The sequence below is a fragment of the Galendromus occidentalis genome, unplaced genomic scaffold (assembly GCF_000255335.2).
Source record: "Galendromus occidentalis unplaced genomic scaffold, Mocc_1.1 scf7180000076543, whole genome shotgun sequence".
In the NCBI taxonomy this organism is placed as follows: Eukaryota; Metazoa; Arthropoda; class Arachnida; order Mesostigmata; family Phytoseiidae; genus Galendromus; species Galendromus occidentalis.
Window position 1 is genome coordinate 821,499 of NW_003804532.1, and position 21,065 is coordinate 842,563.

The 21,065-nt window shown below is 50.6% G+C and overlaps 6 protein-coding genes across 7 annotated transcripts; 3 read left to right on the forward strand and 3 right to left on the reverse strand.

The window, feature by feature from the left end:
* Positions 1–971: 971 nt before the first annotated feature.
* LOC100897287 (alpha-L-fucosidase) lies at positions 972–4,326 on the forward strand. Its single transcript, XM_003739489.2, has 9 exons — positions 972–1,032; positions 1,131–1,296; positions 1,417–1,541; positions 1,638–1,872; positions 2,230–2,363; positions 2,499–2,729; positions 3,047–3,217; positions 3,300–3,454; positions 3,798–4,326. The coding sequence occupies exons 1-9, from the start codon at positions 986–988 to the stop codon at positions 3,893–3,895; spliced, it is 1,362 nt and encodes a 453-aa protein (XP_003739537.1). The 5' UTR covers positions 972–985; the 3' UTR covers positions 3,896–4,326.
* Positions 4,327–4,418: 92 nt separating this feature from the next.
* Positions 4,419–6,855, reverse strand: LOC100897430 (formylglycine-generating enzyme). The gene is made up of 7 exons (XM_003739490.2): positions 6,712–6,855; positions 6,168–6,257; positions 5,858–6,004; positions 5,497–5,739; positions 5,165–5,331; positions 4,932–5,073; positions 4,419–4,814 (listed from the first exon to the last, which is right to left on the reverse strand). Exons 1-7 carry the CDS (start codon positions 6,734–6,736, stop codon positions 4,591–4,593), a joined length of 1,038 nt encoding a protein of 345 aa, XP_003739538.1. The 5' UTR covers positions 6,737–6,855; the 3' UTR covers positions 4,419–4,590.
* A 1,522-nt stretch (positions 6,856–8,377) lies between these two features.
* On the forward strand, positions 8,378–10,149 carry LOC100906105 (JNK1/MAPK8-associated membrane protein). Its single transcript, XM_003739549.2, has 3 exons — positions 8,378–8,674; positions 8,859–9,004; positions 9,371–10,149. The coding sequence occupies exons 1-3, from the start codon at positions 8,561–8,563 to the stop codon at positions 10,056–10,058; spliced, it is 948 nt and encodes a 315-aa protein (XP_003739597.1). The 5' UTR covers positions 8,378–8,560; the 3' UTR covers positions 10,059–10,149.
* Positions 10,150–10,669: 520 nt separating this feature from the next.
* Positions 10,670–13,036, reverse strand: LOC100906251 (putative E3 ubiquitin-protein ligase UBR7). The gene is made up of 5 exons (XM_003739550.2): positions 12,601–13,036; positions 12,165–12,359; positions 11,942–12,078; positions 11,596–11,827; positions 10,670–11,427 (listed from the first exon to the last, which is right to left on the reverse strand). The coding sequence occupies exons 1-5, from the start codon at positions 12,778–12,780 to the stop codon at positions 10,996–10,998; spliced, it is 1,176 nt and encodes a 391-aa protein (XP_003739598.1). The 5' UTR covers positions 12,781–13,036; the 3' UTR covers positions 10,670–10,995.
* A 97-nt stretch (positions 13,037–13,133) lies between these two features.
* Sou (required for meiotic nuclear division 5 protein souji) lies at positions 13,134–16,015 on the forward strand. Of its 2 annotated transcripts, none has more exons than XM_003739491.2 (7): positions 13,134–13,383; positions 13,626–13,768; positions 14,093–14,276; positions 14,399–14,727; positions 14,849–15,010; positions 15,206–15,360; positions 15,486–16,015. In XM_003739491.2, exons 1-7 carry the CDS (start codon positions 13,248–13,250, stop codon positions 15,547–15,549), a joined length of 1,173 nt encoding a protein of 390 aa, XP_003739539.1. In that variant the 5' UTR covers positions 13,134–13,247; the 3' UTR covers positions 15,550–16,015. The 2 variants fall into 2 exon arrangements, with proteins under 2 accessions (XP_003739539.1, XP_018497655.1); XM_018642139.1 differs by having other exon boundaries at positions 13,230–13,383; positions 13,623–13,768.
* Positions 16,016–16,076: 61 nt separating this feature from the next.
* LOC100897727 (AN1-type zinc finger protein 2A) lies at positions 16,077–17,823 on the reverse strand. Its single transcript, XM_018642140.1, has 5 exons — positions 17,769–17,823; positions 17,449–17,491; positions 17,142–17,287; positions 16,788–17,020; positions 16,077–16,680 (listed from the first exon to the last, which is right to left on the reverse strand). The coding sequence occupies exons 1-5, from the start codon at positions 17,821–17,823 to the stop codon at positions 16,522–16,524; spliced, it is 636 nt and encodes a 211-aa protein (XP_018497656.1). The 3' UTR covers positions 16,077–16,521.
* Between the last annotated feature and the right edge of the window lie 3,242 nt (positions 17,824–21,065).

A 21,065-nucleotide genomic window follows, 5' to 3' on the forward strand; every position in this document is an offset into this window, starting at 1 on the left:
TCCGAGATTCGACGATCCCGAAGATTTCCATCCTTTGCTAAGGGTCGCTCGAAATACAGCTTGCATTGCAAAAGGGTCCGGCTCGCGAATTCTTATGGGACTGATTCATACCCACGAATGCGCTCGAATCTCGTTGAAGAGCATGTGTTTGCTGATCTGAAGCAGAGAGAAGATGTTATCCGTGAACGATCGGTGAGATTTACAGAGGACGGCGGAGCGCTTCAGAGTATTAGGCTCTGGCCCTAGGCTGAGGCCCTAAGGTCGTGCCGAATAAGTCGAAGTTTAAATGTGTCATCCTCCGGGCCCGCAGGAGCTTCTCCACCGCGAGTGACTCGCGGGGAAAAAAATGCTGCACGGTCTCGATGTCCATGTCGAGGACTTTCTACGCACGAGATAAGTGTTAAGAAGACTTCCCCACCGCGTTGGTGATGACTGATAAGACTGCTAATTGAGGGAAAATCTCCGCTCGACTGAAATAAACTTTCCTGTGAAATGCGCTGCTGAAGTTCTCCAAAAGTAGGGTTTTCCTCCCTCACCCCGTCTTACTCAATCTTGCGAGGTATTGCTGTATTTGTCGATCCGGGATCGAAAAGCGAAGGACAACTGATGTGTCGCTGCCGTATGGTGAGCTCCGCGCCGCTGAAGTTTCCTTGACCAGCCGCCGTCGGGTTGAGTCGCACGCACGGTGGCGGTCCGTACTTCATGTGACGTGAATTATCTCCCTCGGTCGAGAAGCCTCGTAACTCAGAGATCGGGTACCGAGCCTTGCTTGTAAGAAATACTCTATATTGCTCCAAAGGGAGTTTCTTATTCAAATTCATCGTCGCCAAGCGTGATCCTTTTCGGGATTGCGGCTATCGATAACGAAACGGGGGACGTTCGTTCGAGGAGTGTTGTTTGAATGGACCAGATAACAGAGCAAGTACTCTCAAAGATCCATCGACCGAGTAGAACCGGCTCACGAAGCATTCTAACCAATACAGATATGAGAGGCGTGAGCGTTCTTGTTGTGCTCGCTGCAGTGACTCTTTGGTAAATGGTGATGACGACCTCGCGATCTTCGTGATTTGATGACTGTGTTTGAGCATTAAACGCTCGGATCACGCGAAAGATTCAATTTTCGATTCCAGCGCTGGTGGTGAATATTTCCCGGACTGGAGCTCTCTAGACACCCGACCCTCGCCGTCTTGGTACGATGAGGCGAAAATTGGGATTTTTCTTCACTGGGGAGTTTTCTCCGTGCCTTCTTTCAAAAGTGAATGGTTCTGGAACCTCTGGCAGAACGATGACTTCGAAGTGAGTTTTCGTGCGAGCGGAGGGAGAATCCGAAGGGCGCGCTCCCTTTATGCGTTCAGAGTGGCCCATCAATAGATATTCGAAATCATCTTGGATCATACATTCTTCCTCGTCCAGCAGGTGATCGAATTTCTCAAGAAAAACTACCCGCCGGGATGGACCTATGCGGATTTTGCCCCGCAATTCCGTGCCGAATTCTTCGATCCGGACCGTTGGGCTGCGCTCTTCGAAAAATCGGGTGCCAAGTAGGAAGGCTAGCACTAGCTCCTAGCACCATATTTCCCATCTGTGACCGAGTCCCGAGCTTACCGATTGTATGTAGAAAAAATGTCCGATTCCAGATACGTCGTTCTGACTTCGAAACATCATGAGGGGTTCACAAATTGGCCATCATCGACGGCATTCAATTGGAACTCTCGGGACATCGGGCCCGGCAGGGACCTCGTCGGCGACCTGAGGACAGCTGTCAGGAAGAGGAGCCTGCGTTTCGGTGTCTATCACTCCATGATGGATTGGTATCATCAGCTCTACCTCAAGGACAAACAGAACAATTGGAAGACTCAACACTTCGTGGAGGTACACGATAAGCGAATTGATTAAGAAGTCCTCCACCAGGGGATATGAAGTTTCTTCATCTCGAACGTAAGCATGAGATCGTGGACTGACGGAGACCATTAGCCCGACATCCCCTCCAAGGGGGAACGGCAACAGAGGGAATCCTTGGAGTCATTCTCAGTTCTCGGGAAGTAGAACTGGCTGCCCGATCCGATCGCGGAAGGAGCGATTCATGTGCCAGCGCGGGTCTGTAATAAGCGATATGACGACCGCTTCGACTGATCAGCTTGCTCGCTCACGAGAACGTCCTAATTCCCGGCCCCGACAATAAGTGAGAAGGAACCGAGATGAAGGTGGCCTGATTATGGTTTTTCGCAGGCGAAGTGCAACAATGAATTGTATGAGCTCGTCAATCAATACGAGCCGGACATCCTCTGGTCAGACGGAGAATGGGAGGCTCCGTCGCGCTATTGGAACTCCACGAATTTCCTCGCTTGGCTGTACAACGAAAGGTTCGGATCAGGAGGGATCCCCACGGGGAAGCCGACAAGGAAATAGAGATTCGGAAATCCATTCGTGACGTGAAGATCCCACAGAACAACCGAGAATGGATCCAGCTCATGTACGAATGGAAACTATTCCGACAGTCCCGTCAAAGATGTCATCGTCGTCAACGATCGATGGGGAAAAGAAACCCGCTGCAAGCATGGCGATTTCTATAACTGCGACGACCGATTCAACCCTGGAACACTCCAGGAGCATAAATGGGAGAACTGTATGTCACTCGATCGGTCGTCCTGGGGCTACCGGAGGACAATGACGTTGGACGACGTTCTAACTATCGAGGAGCTGTTGAAGACGTTGGCTGAAACAATAAGGTGATTTTTCGCAGGCTTGAAGACCTGATAGATCCCTCTCGGTAGCGGAATCGAATTTCACAATTATGCGATGAATGTGTATCGCGCAAAGTAGCACGGTCTCACCCGCCTCTGAGTGAGTCGACCTCATACCGAGGAAAAGGATATGAGACGCTTCTCTATGTAGATTCCAGCCTGCATTTGGATGCCATCTTACAACGCCACGAGCATGATGGAAAAGCGAAGATTTTCCTCCCCGTTCACGAGCAGTGGTCGGCCCCGGCAGTATTCTTTACGAAAGTATCATGAAAACTCTAGAAAAAGAACTTGGATTGCAGCTGCCATGGCAACATCTTAATCAATGTTGGACCTCGTAGCGATGGTACGATTGACCCCCTCTTCGAAGAGCGACTGACACAGCTCGGCGAGTGGCTCCAATTGAATGGTGAAGCAGTTTACGGATCTAGACCGTGGAAGGACCAGAGGGATGCAGCTGACGAGAATGTCTGGTAAGCTCGACGGAGTTCTTCGAAAAACGGACGGTACCTCAAGTCAGAGCGCAGTGACGGTTAAAAGAGCGTCTCGGTCCAGGTACACCCAGAACAACGGGAACGTTTACGGCATCGTCACGTCATGGCCCCAAGTTCTGAAGCTCGGCTCCTTCAACTCAACTTCCTTCGACGAGCACGCGACCGTCACGATCATAGGCTACGACGAACCCCTCTTGGTCTCACGGGAGGCCGATGGTTAGTGGCTAGCTCATCGTAGGAGCCAAGACTTACGAAAAACGAGATAGAACATAAAACAAGCCAAGATTTACATAGCAATGCATATGAAAGTGCTGTCATGCACGCTGATCGAGATTTCCCACCAGATATGACCCTGGAATTAGTCGATTGGAATCGAAGACCGATTTTTCACCCCTTTGGGATATTTTTTGACGAGAAGGCGGTCGGATGATATTTTGCATGTTGCTTTGCTACTTGCGCATTATTCTCTGCTCATTAATCCGAACCGGACTCATCACCTGTCAATGTGGCTTCAGTGGGGGCGGTGAACAATGATTCAGACGTTTTTTCTCGATTGCAGGCATAACGATCCACTTCCCCGCGCTGTCGTCCAAGTCCAAGCCCATATACTTGCCTGTTCTGGAATTCGCCCTCCCCGCGAAAGCTCTCACCGGCTAGGACGCTAGGAGATCGACGAAATAAAGGCTAATGAGGGAGATCAATCTCTCGATCTTGGCTCTCGGGAAGAAGAATCGGGAGCGAGGACGCTCGTCTTCTTCTTTGGCGGATGCATGCCGATCCTCGTTGCGGAATCGTAGAATATAAGCAGGAGGAGCTTTCGGAGGAGCTCAGTTTCTTTCAGGTTGTTTATTCTAGGAAAGATTTGATACATCTCTCAGCTCCACGATACGCTATCACAACGCGCTGCTCGTCGCGCTCTGAAGAAACATACATTCATTAAAGCATCAGGCGTCTTTTGAACGTCTGCCAGCCGATATATTCTGACCATGGAAGTTATTGCGCGTCTGACTGCAATAAAGCATCCTCTAGCGGCATACGATGCCCGCATTCGTGAAGTTGAGAGTCAGAATGACTCGAGTGACAGAGTCGCTCGAAATGGGAAGATCAAAAGTGTTCTCCCTGATCATGCCCAAGTTCGATTTTGCTGGAGGAAATCGTGGATAAAGACCCCCAAGAATTCAGATCATACGTACAAAATGACGGAGCAGCATTCAGAAGTCTTCAAGTGCGCGATTTCCTCCATCGCAAAGGTCCTCTTTTCACCGAAGAAATGTCCTCTTAAATGGGAGGTCTAATGATGAGACATTCGCAGAGAGTCTCAAAGGGTCTCGCTGTTGGCGCATAGATCATTATCACAGAGTTCGGCTGTCGAGTGCGTCTGCTGCGCAACGGAATCCCACGTTGACCGATGAGGTGTCCAAGGTATTCTCACTTCGAGCTTCACAACGGTATCGGAAGCAATACGAGGCATGACACATAAATGACCCTCCTTTCTTGACGCGCCGTGTCTCTTCTCCGTCGGGTTTCGTCCCGTGATCTGTGGTCCACGCATCGGCAGTCCATTCCCAGACATTTCCTGAGCATTGGATGACCTAGCTCTTATTAAGGGCCTACCTCACGAGGGCCACGACGACGCCGCGACGCCAACTGCCCTCGACGTAAAATAAAAATGTTCGAAGCTGGTATGGCTCACCGATCATGTTTTTGAGGGGGAGTCCAGGGTATGGATCGTACGTGTCCACCGGAGCTGTACCTTCGTACCCATCCTTTTTCGTATTCGTATTTGGAAACTGTCCCTGCCAAATGTTTGCAGACCTCTGGTTTTCGGCATCAGTCTGCAAAACGGGAGGTCGGAAATAGGAGGGTTTCCCGAACTGATCACAGAACTTTCGGCTCAACCCTTTGAAGAATTGAGACACCTCTTACCACTTCATCGTTCCACGGGAACCGCTTGCCGCCGAGAGATCTTTTGCAAGCCATCTCCCATTCTGCTTCATTCGGCAGACGTTTTCCATAATGCTCGCAGTATCGTTCAGCGTCTCTCCATGAAACGTGAACCACAGGATGCTTCATGCGTTTAATAATGTTTGAGCCTGTGAAGAGTTCGAACAATCGAGGATTTTAATCAAACTAATGCTCCCCCCTGCTCTGAGGGCATTTGGTAAATCGCAGGAATTCGAGCTCGCAGCCCGTTCCGCAGTACGACGACGCACAAAAATCGAAAATTGAGGTTGGCAGATTTACCTATTTCGATCTACCTGGTCCCTCGGGATTCCGCCACGATGCCCCAAAAACGCTGAACCACCACGGAGCGGCTTGGACGGCCCCTTGAATGGCTTTCGACTCGGTTATAGTCGAGCCTAGAACGTAGGAGTCACCAATAGTTTCTGCGTCTGTCAAGTGACCCGTTTCGTGGACAAACTTTTCGAACGCCTCATTGGAAACTTCAGTGGCATCCAACCAAAACGAGCTGATGTTCTTCACTCGGGCAGGATGTTCACCTAGAAGGAGAAAATCCTCACGCTCGTCGGAATGGTTGGGTTCGAGCGACTGCATCTAAAAGCATACTGATAGAAGGAGCTCGAGACGTCCATCGCTGTGAGAATCAAAGTCTCTCACCGTCAGCGAGAATAACCGGTCTGTTGGTCCCCATTATGAACTCGCCACCTTTCACGAGAACCATTTTTTCGTGAAGCGCCGCCCGACATACCGAGTCGATGGGTATGCTTGGACTTTCTTCCACGAAGTTCTTACCCGATCTAGAACCTGAAATCGGGATCCCGACCTCCTTAATCGGGAATCGCTTCCGTTTCACGACGGATCGACGGACGATGAGAGGAACAATATTTCCGACTCGCCAATGACTCAGTGACGCCGATGTGACTTTCCGAATCTTATACGCCTTGCGATATTTGATATGAGAGTTTACCTTGATCGTTTGGAGACTCGCGAGTAGCGGAACGACTCTCCGAGCAGCCACAGTCGCTGGCGGCGGCAGCCTCGCACGATACGGAGACGACTTGAATAGGAAAAATTGAGACTGGATTACGGTTCACAGGGATATCCCGGACCTAGACACGTTCCTGTCTCTGACAGAGACATACTGCAGGAAACTCCGCTGAGGAGTAGCTGAGGATCTCCAGGCTTCCGAAGACTTCACTAGACTCGGGAGACATTGAGGAGTATGTCCGAACTTTCGATGGAAAGGCAATGCATCATTCCCACGTTGGAGCATTGCTCGCCCTCGGGGGAATCAGCTGACAGGAGTACTGAGCTTTCAGAGAAACTTCAAGGAGCGATATCTATCCCAGACGGATATGGAAAAAGATTTTCTGCTCGCTCTCACCCTATGGAATCTTTCGACTTATCGGGTCGGTAAGCCGGGGCTTCGACCCATCAGTACGGCAAGCATTCATCTCGATGACTACCAAGTGCATCCTTGTGTCAGGGGTCCGTATCCATTCTATACTTACTGATGAAAAAACATGAGAAACGCATATCGAACTTAGATCGGCGGCACTTCACAAACAGCTCATCCTAAGGAAAAAGCGGAGAGTGTTCCAGCTCTCTGCAGAGAAAATTTAATCCGACTTGACTCGTTGACAGAATTCATGTGCAGATCATTCACCGGTTGCTGTCGCTACGCTACAGCTGCCGCCGGAGAATTTCTTGTCAGGGCTGCGCGCTGCGGAGACGAATGAACGCATCTAGGGGCTATCGTGGTGGCTCCGTGTGTCTTTCTAGCCGACGATCTGAGAAGACACAAGCCCGGCCGAAGAAGATCCGTGTCCATCGAGGCGCGTCCTTCTCAAGAGGTCGATAGAAATAAAACCTCCTCCAACGAACATTTCGGACAACGGACTCTTCCCTCTAGAAGATCTGCCTTGGATTACCCACCATGTAAGGTACGAGTTCCGACTTCTCTCCGGAACATATTTTTTTCGGGAGACGGAGTTCGATCCCATCTCATGGAACTCCCAATCAGACGGACGGACTCTACGTTCGGGAAAAAGCAGCGGAACTGTACCATGGAGTGGGAATGAACCGTATCAGAAAACGAACTTTTCGCTCAGCCAGCAAACGGCGTTGTGGAACCGATTCAGCTTCTTGACCGAAGTCTCACTGCAGCGAGTCAGGGACCGGAAGATTTTGAGATTCTCCACATTGACGAGAGCTCCAATTCTCGAGGGCTTCACAACGGGATGTTCCGGCGAACGTTCCTCACCCTAGACGTGGCTCAGAGTTTAGCAAAATCGAGCCCGGGACGATTTAGGATTCGGGAGACCGTGCCTTATGGTTGGGATCATCGCTGGTGCTCAGATATTCCGCGCAAAGCTCTGACAGAAGTCGGTAAGCGCGCCACGCGATTGCCAGACAGAGAAGGGGCTCGTCATCCGAGGCTTCTCTCCGGCTCTACGCCGGCCCGTTTGCTCAAGATTCGGTGACTGGAAACTTTTCGGGAATCGATCACAGATCTTTCTCTATTCAGAGAGGTCATCTTAATCTCTTTTCGGAGCTAATGATGCGCCTCTGCGCCCTCCGACTCCTTCCACGTCATGAGGGACGATCGAGGTGAACTGTGTTCCAGCCTGAAAAGATCACGGAGAGCTGCAGCTCCAGGAACAAATATCGAAGCTCTCTGGTGGATCATTGTTCCCCATCATGTCGCATTCCCGTTGGGAATTTCCTCCTGCTCATTCCGAACCACACATCGATCGACGCTGCTGATACTCTTGCCGAAGCTGAGGGACCAAGCGATTCGCAGTAGGTTGTTCGGGCATTCAGGTACGGACGGTCAGGGTCATCATCTGGTGGAGGTCTGCCTGGTACCATCTGCCTTTCCGAGGGCTAGGCGATGATTGGCTTCTGAATCAGGACCGGACAAAGGAAAAATTGGCTGCGGTAACACTATGAAGGTTGAAGGATTGAACCCTTAGCGAACGGGGCGGGATCGCCCGACTCGGTTTCGACGGAGCGCACGGATCATTGTCATCATTATTGTCACATTCTGAGTCCCGGGGATAAATTAAATCTTCATGGAGTTCTCACCTTTGCTCATCCTAGAGGCTCCCTCAACGTAGTGGGTCACGGTGTTTCGGACGATATCCTCACCGTCTATTGTCCTGTGTAGAATAACGCCAGTTAAACTTAAAAGTCGAGCACCCATCTACTCCGGTGTTCGATAGTCAGACGAGTTCGGCATCGCAGTTGAGGGATGCGATGGATGTGACGTTCGAGTCCCGGCGTCTAAATGAATCGATTGGGATCGACTGGTGGAGCTTTCGCGGATCCCCATAGAGCTGAGCCTACCATGTCAACAGTATGACACGGTACCTGATATCCCATGGCGTGGGTATGGCCGCGAGCCTGCACTGTCCCGGAATGTACTGCGGCCGCGTGAGATTCGCAGATTCCGGCAACTTCAGTGATTGCGGGGTGAGTCTTGATAGAGGTTGCTGTTTAAGAGATTCTCCGGAACGATTCTTAGACCATCCGAGCACCATCTGCTTTTCCGGCCCACCGGGGAATCCATCAATAATTGAACTCGTCGCGGGGACAAAGCTCGAGAAGAAAAGGCTCGAGCTGTTTTTTGCAAAATTATCACGACTCTTTCTTTCAGGCTTGTCCGAGGGGATTTCGCGTCGAAGCATCAGTTTGCGAAGAATGCGTTTCATCCCCCGAAGTGTATGACTGGCTGTACCTCGGTTTCATGGTCCTTGTCAGTGTCTACGCACAGGGCTGGATCATAGATAGAGCGCCCAGAGTGTGAGTAATCAGATGAACGAGTGGATTCGTCGTGCCGATTAATGCTCTCTATGGAGTTGATGTTCCGAACGACTTCTCCGTGAGGAGTCACGATCTCAAGAGCACTGTCACGCCAGCGATCACAGTTCGATTCTTTTGCATTTCGTGGTAGTTCTGTGCACGCGGTCACACTTCTCGACTCCAAAGCACGTCTCGCGTGAAACACGCCGGCCAAGTCTGGGCTGCTCGAAGCACTGAAGTGCTTTTTTTCGGGCGTTCGGAATGGGATAAAGATCCTACGAGATGGAATTCAGACCAAATGGGCACTCTTCCTCATCCCGATAGTTGCGGACCCTGAATCGATGCTAATTGCTCATTCTATTTCAGGATTAAGTACCGCGCGCTAGTTCTGCAAGTTTGCTGTCTGCTCGAAAATCTGTTGGCGGCGGTTCTGTCGTTGCTTTCGGTACCACCAACCGGTTCACTGCTATTGACGACGTGCCCCGTGAAGAGACTTTCGGACTGGTACACCCTATTGCACAATCCATCGCCGTACTATAAGCAGACACTACACTGTTCGCAGGAGGCGGTGTATCCGTTCTATTCCATCGTATTCGTGTTCCTCGGCTATAGTCTCGTTCTGCTCGTGCTGATTCGAGGTTTCCTCCTCCCGAGGATGTTCTCGTCGTTCAGTATCGAGGCCATACGGAAGACCATCTATCTGACGCTGTATGCCATACCGATAATAGCGGTGGGACATGCTATTTTCGCTGGGCTCTTCTACTACACGTTTTCGTACTTGGTGATTCTGCTGTCGGTGTTTTCGGTAGCATGCCACATGGCGGCGAGACCCAATCAAACAGCCCGGAAGCTGATATCGGACTCCTTGGAGCTCCGTAATTTAGTCATCATCGTCTCACATTGGTTGATTCACGGTTTTGGATTGATAGCTTCCCTCATAAATGACTATGGTCTAGACTCGTTCTATAGTCTCTTACTCATTCCTCTGCCAACGGCATTTTACGTCTACACAGCGCGTTACACGGATCCCGAATTAAATTATCGCTATCTTTAAGGAACCACGTTCCCCAGCTCCTTCGTTCCGTGAAGGGAAGACTCGTTGGAGAACTTTCGTTCTCCAAGTTTCTTAGTCCCTCACCGTTCGCGATCTGCGACTTTCGGCACAATCTTACTCGGAGGTCTGCTCCTAACCGAACTTTGTAATTAGCATGTAAATTGATCGAGAAAAATTGTGTTTTCAACTGAGAAATGTAAATAAACCTTCGCTCGTCGCATTTGACGCGGGAATTCAGAGTTCTTGTCATTTAAGAATGGGGTGCCCTGTATCTGGTCATGAGTCCCATTTCATCACTCATACGCGGCTTATACGCGGGATCGCGACCATCTTACGAAATTGGGAAGATGACCCGGGAATATTTCATGGGGGAAGGCTCGCCGGGATCCGTCGATGGTCCTCGGGCCGAGAAGGAGAACGTGGATCTGGAAATGGCTACTCGGAGGCCTCAGGATTACAGGACCGCCGCTCTCGAACTCCGGCGTCTTGGAAAGCTGATCGTCGATCCCGGCCCATCAGCTGGAACGCGTCAACGGTATCTCAGCGGTCAGGCGCTGCGGGATACTCCAAGATCGCATAGCGTAGCGACTGAAGACATCTAGTCGAAGGAACGAGTTTATTGGGGGTAATGTACAGTACTGTTCATATTGAGATAGACCAAGGGGAGAGAATTATCGTCAGTCTCCCGGAGCAAGTCCGCAGAGTCCGGAGGTTGTCTGACCCGGCCATCGATCTCACTCGGAGTTGAAACGTCTCGCCGACGAGAACAAATTACAACAGAACAAATTGATTTTCATGATCGAATCAATCTCATCGGCTTCTGCTCAACCTTGAATCGAGGAAGACGGGCAGATCTCCCAAATCTGCCAGAACACTTGGGAAGTCGTCTGAGAGGCCGGGGTCCGGGAACCGTCAATCAGAACTCCCTCCTGGGGTTTCATCGACAGAAGAAACCGGGAACCGCAGCTGCTTTCTTGGACTGCATCTCCTTCATTCCTTTGAAGAAGTTGTGCACGTCTTCAGTGGTGACAACAGCGTTCGCTTCAGCCCGTTCCCGGAGGAAGTCGCCGAGGCAATTCTTCAAATTGTTGTAACCATCAATCATCTCGATCTTCTGCACGTGCCCAAGGCCGTTCAAGGCGTTCATTAGAGGATCGGGAGCTCCTTCACGCTTCTTCTCGCCCCGTTTTTCATACGCCCTCATGGTGTCGTCAGGCGATGGGAGGAACGAAAGCTTCTCTGTCTCATACAACGATGTGCAACCTTCACAGCGGCATAAGATTCGTCGCCATGACGTAGGCCAGACTGCTCCGGTTTCGGGCACCGACTCCGGCTCGGGTAGCCTCGAGAAAATGCAATGTGCTTCATCCTACAAATTGAGAATATGCGGTTGGTAAAAGCTTATAAAAGCATTCGGATGAATTCGTCGCCTGTCCATTGGCACGAAAATAGGAGAGGGAACTTTCGCGGTAGGGGGGGAACATAGATCGAGTTCTCGAGCATCGGAATCCGATGAGCCGAGATGGGAAGAACGAACCTTCTCGACGGACGACTTATCAGCTGGATCACAAATTTCTATTCGCGGTCGTTTGGCTATGCTCTCAGTCTCGACATCGACGGCCGAACCTAGAGACACGGATGAGCTCAGAGACCCAATGTTTAATTTGTACTTCCACAAAAACGGATGAGCCTTCATACACTCATCGCATATCAACTCATCGATCGAGTCGATGGCGACTCCCTTCAGACCAACGTGGTTAAGATGAAACCTGGAAGAAGAAAGACCTCGTTCATTTCACGTTCCTTTTTAGAAAGATGAGCTGATTCCAAGATTGAGATAAAAAAATAACATAGAGAATCCTCGGCCGCTCCGCATCGCTCACCAATCTTCACACACGACGCACTGCACCATTTCTTCGGGTTCCGTCCGTTCAGGATCCGGATATGGTCTAGCGCAACGGCAGTATTTCCCGGAGAAATTGTGATTGTAGAGATTATCGCGGTTCCCGGCAGACTTCGCCTGGAAGTTCCGTTCATAAGGTCGTGAGAGCTGACATCCGATCGCAGTTTTCTCAGAGACAACTTAAAAAATTAAACTACACTCACGGGAAACAAGGAGCATTTGAAGTCACCGAAGCGGTCGTTGCCACAATCGCAACGGAAGTTTCTCTTCGTATAGAGTTCGTACAAATCGTGCCCTTCGTGACAAGCGTACGAACAGGCGAGGCAAATCCCAGCTGGATCCTTTCCTGGAGGGGTGCACGTCGAGCAGGCATACAGAGCTTGACGGTCGACATATCCCTAGAAAAAGAAATTGAAGCGAAATTGAGCCATGAGAGATCTCTGTGAGAAACGAGGAGCTGAGACATTCAGAATCTATAATAGCTGTGAGATCTCGGTCGTATGCGAAACAGTACGCAAGAGCTGGTCAGTGTGGAGACAAAAGGCAGGGAACAAGAGTCTCCCACAATGGCCGAGAGGACTTTCAGTTAGACGTCGGACGACGGAATCGATCTATTAAGAGAGAAGCAGAATTTCGTACATGAGGATAGCTACAATTTTTTTCGTCGGATCCCCCTAAAACAGCCGCAGCGTCAGCTTGGAGCGATTCTTCTTCATCGAGCAGCTCTTGAAGTGTGACGCTCTCCTCTGTGGCTTGCTCCGCGCTCTGCTCGGCGTTTCCAGTCGTGGCCGCCGGGTCTGAACCTTGAACTCCCGACATGGTGGCTCTGTCACTGGCGTTTGAGCACTTAGACAGTTGCTATGAACCCTAGGCTCACGGCGCATCCTACAATGTCCGTCCTAAACAGGCGCCAAAATTCTCATCTGTTTTATGAACGTTAAGCAACGGACACTGACGGAGGGCTTCGCCCATCAAGATTCCAGCCTCTGTGTTCTGGGCCCGCGCACTAGCTCGATAGCCACTCGTATCCTCGTTAAGATTCTCTCGGCGAACGCGCTCAATCGATTAGCGTCAGAAGATCGTCCATACACGATGTTTCGCGAAGAGTTTTCACTCAGTCGTTTACGAGCACTAAACGACGGACTGTCGGATTCTTGCGAAGCTTCCATTCCGTGGGCTACAGCCCAACATCCCCAGCAAGCTCCTAAACGCAGAAGAGGTCAAAAAAATACCTGTGCTACTGTTGAGTGAGCCGCTGTTGCAGAAAGTTCCATCTTGACTCCGCGATGGAATCCTGCAATGCCGTCGAGAAGGAGGTCGATAAAGTCGTATCGAAACTCCAGAGTTTTAAGAAATACTCCAACACAACTATACAAGAGCTCATCGATACCATGTCTCAAATGGAGCAGGATTTCGAATCTGGTGCGTAGCTCGATTTGATTTCGGAATTCCTTCGCTGCAGTACTATTGTCGGGACGGGCTCTCGGAATTGTGTGACCGGAGCGACATGTATTCGAGTAGGGTCCACTGCCAGGTTTTTATGAATGCCCCGAATCGCAGTAGCAATTACAGCTGTTCACGGGATCACTGGTCGAGTTCTCGGCTCAGCGTCGAGCGTCTCTTCCGTCGTCTCGACCGAGACTAACGAAAACAATTCCAAGCAGGTAGCGATGTTGAGATGACGGAAGGTCACACATTAGTTCTTAAATCGAGTATTCAGAAAATCAAAGACGTGACTACAGCGCTCACAAGTCAACACAGGGAACTTCATGGAACCGTTTCCAGAGTTGGGAAAGCCATTGACAAGGTGAGTTGACGATGAGAGTAAACTGCAGAAATCGCTTACTTAGGCTGGAAACTCGGAAGTCCATCATAGCATAAAGCTTAGGGAGCGGGGTCGCATCTGGAGCGAGGTTCGAGGTGGTTGGCGATGGGTTTCGTCTTCGATTGTCTCCCCTCGGAACCGGAGTTGATCGAGACTCTCGGGTTCTCATCCTGTCCCCAAGCCTGATGGAACGCGAAACTTCCTCTCAGCAATCATCGTTGAACGTGGCTCCACATCGGTCATCGGACCGGATCGATACTTGGGCTGAGATACTCCTGGGGATCCTAACGAGACTTTAAATTCCAGAACTTCTCGCCAGACTTCGCCGCAGCATCGAAGGAAGGCCTCTTCGAGGACGAGAAGTCCCTCGGTATGGTGAATCAAGTGGTCTGCGAGCACTTCCTCCGGAAGGGCTACCTCGATATCGCCGAAGAGCTCATGTCCGAAGCGAACCTTAAAATTCCCGAAAACTACAAGGAACCCTTCTCAGGTATGGAATCCCCTTGTTCTGGACGATCGGCGCCAGGAGCCGAATGGGAGCCCAGTCGCTCGTGCCGATGAGCCCCGCAGACCCGACTGACGACGCAGACTGCAATCATGCTTTTTTTTCAGAATTGAACACTATTTTGGAGTCGTTGCGACAACGGAACGTCCAGCCCGCGCTCCAGTGGGCCGCTGAGAATCGCACCAAACTGAGCGCACAAAGATCTCAGTTGGAACTGAAATTACATAGGCTGCAATTCCTTAATCTCCTCTCGAATGGGGCCACGCTCGCCGAGGCTGTCGAGTACGCTCGGCAACACTTCCAACATCTCGCCGAACGTCACCAGAAAGAAGTTCAGGCCCTCATGGGATGTCTCCTTTACATAAATAACGGCGGGCTCCAACAAAGTCCTTATGCAAGATTCCTAGACAATAGTCTCTGGACTGATATATATCAGGTGAGATCATCGTCCAGCTTTTCTAGGAGAAGCTCACGACGCGCGAACAGCTTCCCGACGCTGGCTCAGCTCGGGGTTCCGCGCGCTATCATCCTGACCTCCGTCTGCTTCTCGTTTGCAGGTGTTTGCTCGAGACGCTTGTGCACTCTTGGGTCTCTCCGTCGAAAGTCCGCTAACTGTTTGTGTTAACGCCGGATGCACAGCTCTTCCGTCCTTGTTGAGCATCAAGCAGGTCATGCAACAACGACAGGTGAACATGTGGTGCACCATGGATGAACTACCGGTTAGTGCGTTCTCGGTCACCGTCGATCGGCCTTGGATCACGAGGATCCATGATGATGCGGGATAGCGCATCGTGTGTACGGAAGTTCCTTGGCGCGTCGAGGGCCGAGACTGCCCCGACGCTTTGTGACCCATTCTGGCCGTATCTCGATGGGCGAAACCTTCGGTGAAGCCAATACGGCTTATTCAATTGCAGATCGAGATCCACCTGGGCCGGAAGTGCCAATTCCATTCGATATTCGCGTGTCCCATCCTACGTCAACAGAGTTCCGATCACAATCCCCCGATGAGACTCGTCTGTGGTCATGTCATTTCTCGGGACGCATTGCATAAGCTCGCTAATTCTACAAAGTAAGCTCCCTCAGAATAATTTGGTTCATTTTTCTTTTTTTCTTTTTGTATCTCAGCGGCGGGCATGAGGTGCCGGTCGCAAGTGATGAAGGAGGGGTTTCAATTTCTCGGTTTTCTCTCCGCAGGCTGAAGTGTCCCTACTGTCCCATCGAACAAAATCCGAACGACGCGCGTGAAATCCATTTTTGAACAACACCATTGACCCGTCTGCCGCATTGTTCGTTACCATGTACGTGTATCACCACTATAGGACAAGCCGTCACGAGTCGTGGGAGAATCACCTCAGCGTCCTCGCTGTTTTGTTATGCTCGAAAGTGAGACGATGATGATTTGTACATTTGTGAGCTGTTCCGGATGCTCCGCGATTAAGCGTGGCCGAGATTCAGATTCGTGTGGGAGGGCTCCGGATCCAGGCGCCAGCGCGCGCCGTAGACAACGATCGTGAGTATTGAATGAATGCTGCTCGCCGCGACCATCCAGACGCCGAGGGATGCAAGCTCGATGGAGCCAGGAATCCACGCCAATTCTACAAGCAATCGGGAACCCGCAACACACATACATCTATACATACACATTTACTTATGGTGGAATATATATTTATGATATGATGGAGCGATTTCTCGCAGCATTATGAAAAAGGCTCTCATCGAGATATTCAATTTATCCCTAAAAGTGGAGAGTGGGAACCTTAATAAACGCGCCGAGTTGAGACCGCGAAAGCAAGTCCCTCATTTATTCCAGGGTGTCCGTCTCGCCCGGGGAAATCTTTTCCTTCTAAGAATGTGAGAACTATTACCGGGTGGCTGAATCCGGAATTTCCCAGACTCTGATTGAACGCTACCGGAATATTTTCTATATCCTTTTGCCAAGATTACAAAGTGTACAAAGACATGTCCGATCATGTGGGCAGTGAGTCATATACGTGCTGTTGAAAGCGGGGATACGTTCCGTAACTATAGACAGAAGAGGTCATGCGTTTCCTCATTTCTGAAGAGAAAAAGAGAGCTGGTGACACTCTTGGAAACATCCTAAGGAGCTCGGTAGCGTCCTCGCGGATCACAACATCACAAACAGCTGGCGAGCCGAAAGCCTCACGAGGTAACAGCTCTTTAAACGAGTGCCGCCGAATTACGAAGATAAGGATGAACCGGAGCTCTCTCCTCAGCTAATGCAACAGCTAGGCTGATCCACAGTGGGGGGCGGCACACGGAGAGGAGGGTTTCTGGAGCTTCGCGATCCAGATGCTCGCACTCCGGTCGGTCTCGGACTGCTTTCATTCAAGGAGGCTTGGATGGCTCTCGCCAATTCCTCGTCTTCACGCTGAAAGAATACATGAGCATGGCGTCATTCGAAGCCTGCCCCCGTCATGAATCCACCCCGCTCTCCCATGTGACCATCAGAGGGGAGCTTACGGCTGGGGAACTCACCGTTTGTCGCTCTATGCTGGCCCTATCCTGCTGTCTCGTCGCGCTGAAAGCAGCGTCGGGTCGACCCGCCTGCTTCTCGGTATGACACTCGTGATCCGTTGGGTGACGGTGTTTGAGGCAGAAATTCCGTCGACACTGAGCGCAACGGATAGGGACTATCTCTTTGTTTTTGCAGGTCCGCGCTGAGCATCTGTTAGTGTAGACTTTCTTCCCTGGATTCTTGCACATGTTGTCTGAAACAAAATCGAAGGGAGACTCCCTTAGATATCCCGTGAGAATGAATTTCGCAAGTGATGCGCGCTCAGAGTTGTGGCGCCGCGTATCCGTGGAGTACCGTAGGGCTCGGTCACTCACCCAGGTGTTGAGATACGGCGATGTCCGGTGGATCTCCTCTTCTGAAACCCGTCACGGGACAACTGCACATTGGGCATACGGGAACTTGCACGTCGTCCACATGCCGAATGGCACAGCCGTGCGATTGATAGCTGAAGTGATCCCCGCTAAGGGCATGAGAAAAAAATTCACTGAACTCTCCTGCCGAACATTTCTCCTTACATAGGGGACCACATGACAGTTCTCCGGAAACTGGCTGCTAGGAGGGCGTCGCGCGTCGAATGGTGCGCCTCATAAAAGAACTATGAAGTCGAGAGTTTTCACTCACCAGAAAGTTTTTGAGCACGCATCACACTTGATGGGGAGGAAATCTGGAAAGTTTATTACGATGAGAGCTCTGCCCGATGGATAATCCGTCAACAAACAGCTTTAGTCGGTATCGTAGAATTATTTCACCTATTCGATCTACAGCGAACGAAGGTTTTGTGGAAGTCACAACCGTCGAACGATAAACTATCGATGAGCTCTCAGAGATGAACTCCGTTTTCCGAAAGGATACCGTAGTGAGATGAGGAGTCGACCAAGTCTCTCCCGAATCTCGAACAACTGTAGTCATTCGAATGAATCATATGATCGATGTCAACATACCGAGGATTTTGCAACTCGTTACGGAGCAGTGTTCGCCCAAATGTGGGAACTCCATGCTTCCCCTGGCTCCGGAGCTGGCCAATGAGTCAACTCCCGGAAGAATCGGCGAATGTATCTGGCTTTAGAACAATGTGGGGTTTTCTCGAACAAGGGTTTCTGAGTCAGCTGTTTTGGGTTGGCATCCACTGTGCTTGGATGGGGTATGTGACGACGGCGTGTTGGTCGACGGCTACGCAATGTCAGGTTCAAATAGCAGGGCGCCTCTTGCGTATTGATGTGCTGGGATCGGGAGCGAGCTTAACTCGCGCGAGATACGGAACTATGCACGGTGGTTATTGCTCAAACTACAGAGATCGCGCGAGCCTGGAATCGAGCGGGAGCACGAATCGCGTCGAGGGATCGCGCAAAACAGAGAATCGCACAGGAACCAAAATCGTTCGACGAATGAAAACGAGAGTATTCATGGTAATTTGCTCTCCGTATCGAGAAAATCTACCGCTCGCGGAAGAGAAGATTAGTACATCGATCAATGTATTCGCAGCGACCCAGAACCTCTCGTAAAGCGCACTTGGCGTAGTACTTGGGCGAGCAGGGCGACTTTTCGCGAGACCTGAGTGAGACAGGCGAGCGCAAGGAATACCGACTCGCCTGAATCGCAGCCTATCGATCCCTCCTCCCCGATTGAGATTCGGTAATTTCGGAAAGCTTTTGGGAATCATTCGAGGGAGGGAACTCTCACACAAATGATTTCACTCGAGACTTTCTTAGATACTCATTCTCCGGTGTCGGTATCGGAAAAGCGTCAGAGACTTGAAATACTAATTCCTAGCGATCGAGTTGCATCCGGAATAGAAGCAAGATTTTATAATTTATCTCACACAAGAGCGTTTGAGGTCCCGCCGGCTCGATGAAGCGATCGAGGCACCAGGCGCGTCTCCGGCACGAGAATGCATTGATGCATTGGTATGGAATTCCACCTCATCCATTCCTCGGTCTCGATTCTAAGATGCGTCAGTTGGCTTTTTCAGACTAGAGACGCTTTCCCCAGTTCCTAAGCTTCGTGGTCGAATTTTCTTCATTCGTGGCTTCATGCGAACTCTCTTCGGGGAATCATCATCGATTCGCTGGAGCATCTCCTCCAGAGCCTTCAACTTCATTGCCTTCTCGGTTTGTTCCTTCTTCCGGTTTTCTCTGCGGATTCTTCCCCGAGAGCCCGACAAGCCACTCGAATTCTGATGGGAATAATTTGGCTCGAATCACTGAATATAGAGAGAGTGGTATAGCCGAAGATTGAAATCCTCTCGTTTGATTGGAAGAGGTAGGTACCGAACATCTCGGGCATGCCCCACACCCAGCTATCCACGCTCACCGAAGTCGATGATGACCCCGGAGCCATTAGCCGAGTGACCTCTCTGGCGATTTTCTGCATTCGCTGCTGCTTCTTCGGAGGAGGCTTCGCATAACATGGGGAAGTGCTGGAGTTCGGAGTGAACGACCTAATTTCCTTCGAAGCGAGATCGAAGTTCACCCCTTGAGCTTGTGTCTCCCAGAATCGTCCGAACATTCGCTTTTCTCTCGGCGTTCGCAGAATAGACTTCGGTTGAAACTTTACCTCGGGGCTGCCCGATGCGATTTTTCTACAGTCTGCGGGAGGATAGTTTCGGTCAGGAGCCCAAAAGTATCGCCCCGGATGACTCTCTGGACCGAAGTCAAATTTTTATAAATGAGTCTCTCATGACGGATCGTATGTCTCCTAAGCCATATTCTGTGCACCTGTGCAGAAGCTTTTCACCGTGTCTTTGACTTTCTGCCAAAAGTGTTTGAAACCACTCTCCTCGGTCGACGAGGATGATTCATCGCTCGAGCTCTCTTCGGACTCGGAGGAACTTCGTCGTTGTCTCGGGCGGTCTGACATCTTTCGACGATACTACGATGGGCTAGAACTTCAAATTTTGTCAACCAGCATGTGCGTACCGCTGCCCCAGCACTCAGCACGAAACAGCATCTCGACGTTCTCCCTAATGTCGGGATGAAGCTGTCCCGATATGAGTACTGCAGGAGAGAAACCATTGTGGATTGTGACCCAGAGCTCGATGAGACATCCATTTTTCCTTTCCTCTTTGTCAGAACATCGCGACTAGACATTATCCGTATCTGGAGTCGAAATGCTGAGAATGATTCTCGAATTCCCATGCACAGTCGAAGCTCAACCTTTGATTTACGGGCTCCGTCCCGGAGGATCGTTCGTATGTCGGAAAGTTCGTGTTCCTGTTCGACAATGTGATACTTCTGAATTGGTTCTCGTTCAATGCGGATGCGAAGTATTTTCTCTCCAAGGAAATACTTTGTTCGACCTCTATAGACCTCGGAGGCTTCCGCGATTCGAATCCACGTTCCCAACTCGGAAGATTTTCATAAAGATCGGAACGTCCGCAAGTCGGAGCGCGTTCGTGTCTGGCGAGTTCGACTGTGCACCTAGTGCTACAGATGCTCCCCCAACGATGATTTCATTCATTCAGGGCTTATACATGAGCATCGCGGACAGGAAATCCTGTGCGGCCTTTCCAAGCCATTCTGGCCTCTGATTGCAGCTCCAGAGCATTGAGTTCTACGAACGATTCGTCTCCCGAGCTTCTTATGCATTCGATGAAGTGTCAATATAAGCGATCATAAACGTGAGAAAATTCTCCTCGATCATACGGAAAATCGTTCCTTTCGCGAGGCCGCAACTCGACCGCAAAACCAAGTATCACTTACAATCTGTCCGTCAGACTCGTTGCTAAGGTGGATCGTGCATCGAAATTGTTTAGCGACCGAAACAGAGCTCCGTGTACCGCTTGTCAGCTCTTGAGTGGCATCAGACCTATGCTGATAGGAACAGTCACTGTTCGTCGTTAAGAGGATCCGAAAGACAGTCAGTGAATTAGCACAACGAATATATCTCGCCGTTCGTCAAACAGCTCCCATGGAAGTGCCCAATTAAGCGCTGTTCTATGTATTTGATCGACGAGAGAGCGACTCCCACGGAGGGCTGACCTCCGAAGCGTCAGCGAAACTCTCCAAGCGGTCACTGTGTCTATAAGTGGCGACACTAAATTTCCAACATGTCAGGATGTCATTCCCCCGTACGGCGTGAATGATGGCGACAAAGAGTCGGCGGAATAGAATGGCGGGCACCAGCAATGATTCATCAGTCAAGAGCAACGCTGTGTCTCATGTTCAAACACGATGGCTGATCAATCATCATTACTCTTAACTATAAGCTCGCTGCTAACCCTAATCAAAATGCAACAACAA

Excerpts from the sequence above, each read along its gene's own strand:
- LOC100897727 (XM_018642140.1), bottom strand. The coding sequence starts at position 17,823 with ATGGAGTTCCCACATTTGGGCGAACACTGCTCCGTAACGAGTTGCAAA. Across the intron at positions 17,492-17,768 it reads AACGAGTTGCAAAATCCTCG|ATTTCCTCCCCATCAAGTGT; the intron begins GTATGTTGACAT and ends TAAACTTTCCAG. Across the intron at positions 17,288-17,448 it reads GCGTGCTCAAAAACTTTCTG|CGGGGATCACTTCAGCTATC; the intron begins GTGAGTGAAAAC and ends TCATGCCCTTAG.
- Sou (XM_018642139.1), top strand. The coding sequence starts at position 13,248 with ATGGAATCCTGCAATGCCGTCGAGAAGGAGGTCGATAAAGTCGTATCG. Across the intron at positions 14,728-14,848 it reads TCTGGACTGATATATATCAG|GTGTTTGCTCGAGACGCTTG; the intron begins GTGAGATCATCG and ends TCTCGTTTGCAG. Across the intron at positions 15,361-15,485 it reads AAGCTCGCTAATTCTACAAA|GCTGAAGTGTCCCTACTGTC; the intron begins GTAAGCTCCCTC and ends TTCTCTCCGCAG.
- LOC100906251 (XM_003739550.2), bottom strand. The coding sequence starts at position 12,780 with ATGTCGGGAGTTCAAGGTTCAGACCCGGCGGCCACGACTGGAAACGCC. Across the intron at positions 12,079-12,164 it reads TCAAATGCTCCTTGTTTCCC|GCGAAGTCTGCCGGGAACCG; the intron begins GTGAGTGTAGTT and ends CGGAACTTCCAG. Across the intron at positions 11,428-11,595 it reads ATAAGTCGTCCGTCGAGAAG|GATGAAGCACATTGCATTTT; the intron begins GTTCGTTCTTCC and ends CTCAATTTGTAG.
- LOC100906105 (XM_003739549.2), top strand. The coding sequence starts at position 8,561 with ATGACACGGTACCTGATATCCCATGGCGTGGGTATGGCCGCGAGCCTG. Across the intron at positions 8,675-8,858 it reads GCAACTTCAGTGATTGCGGG|GCTTGTCCGAGGGGATTTCG; the intron begins GTGAGTCTTGAT and ends TCTTTCTTTCAG. Across the intron at positions 9,005-9,370 it reads ATAGATAGAGCGCCCAGAGT|GATTAAGTACCGCGCGCTAG; the intron begins GTGAGTAATCAG and ends ATTCTATTTCAG.
- LOC100897430 (XM_003739490.2), bottom strand. The coding sequence starts at position 6,736 with ATGCGTTTCTCATGTTTTTTCATCA. Across the intron at positions 6,005-6,167 it reads CGAGTCTCCAAACGATCAAG|GTTCTAGATCGGGTAAGAAC; the intron begins GTAAACTCTCAT and ends TCCCGATTTCAG. Across the intron at positions 4,815-4,931 it reads CCCCCTCAAAAACATGATCG|GAAATGTCTGGGAATGGACT; the intron begins GTGAGCCATACC and ends TCCAATGCTCAG.
- LOC100897287 (XM_003739489.2), top strand. The coding sequence starts at position 986 with ATGAGAGGCGTGAGCGTTCTTGTTGTGCTCGCTGCAGTGACTCTTTG. Across the intron at positions 1,033-1,130 it reads CTCGCTGCAGTGACTCTTTG|CGCTGGTGGTGAATATTTCC; the intron begins GTAAATGGTGAT and ends TTTCGATTCCAG. Across the intron at positions 2,364-2,498 it reads GCTTGGCTGTACAACGAAAG|TCCCGTCAAAGATGTCATCG; the intron begins GTTCGGATCAGG and ends CTATTCCGACAG.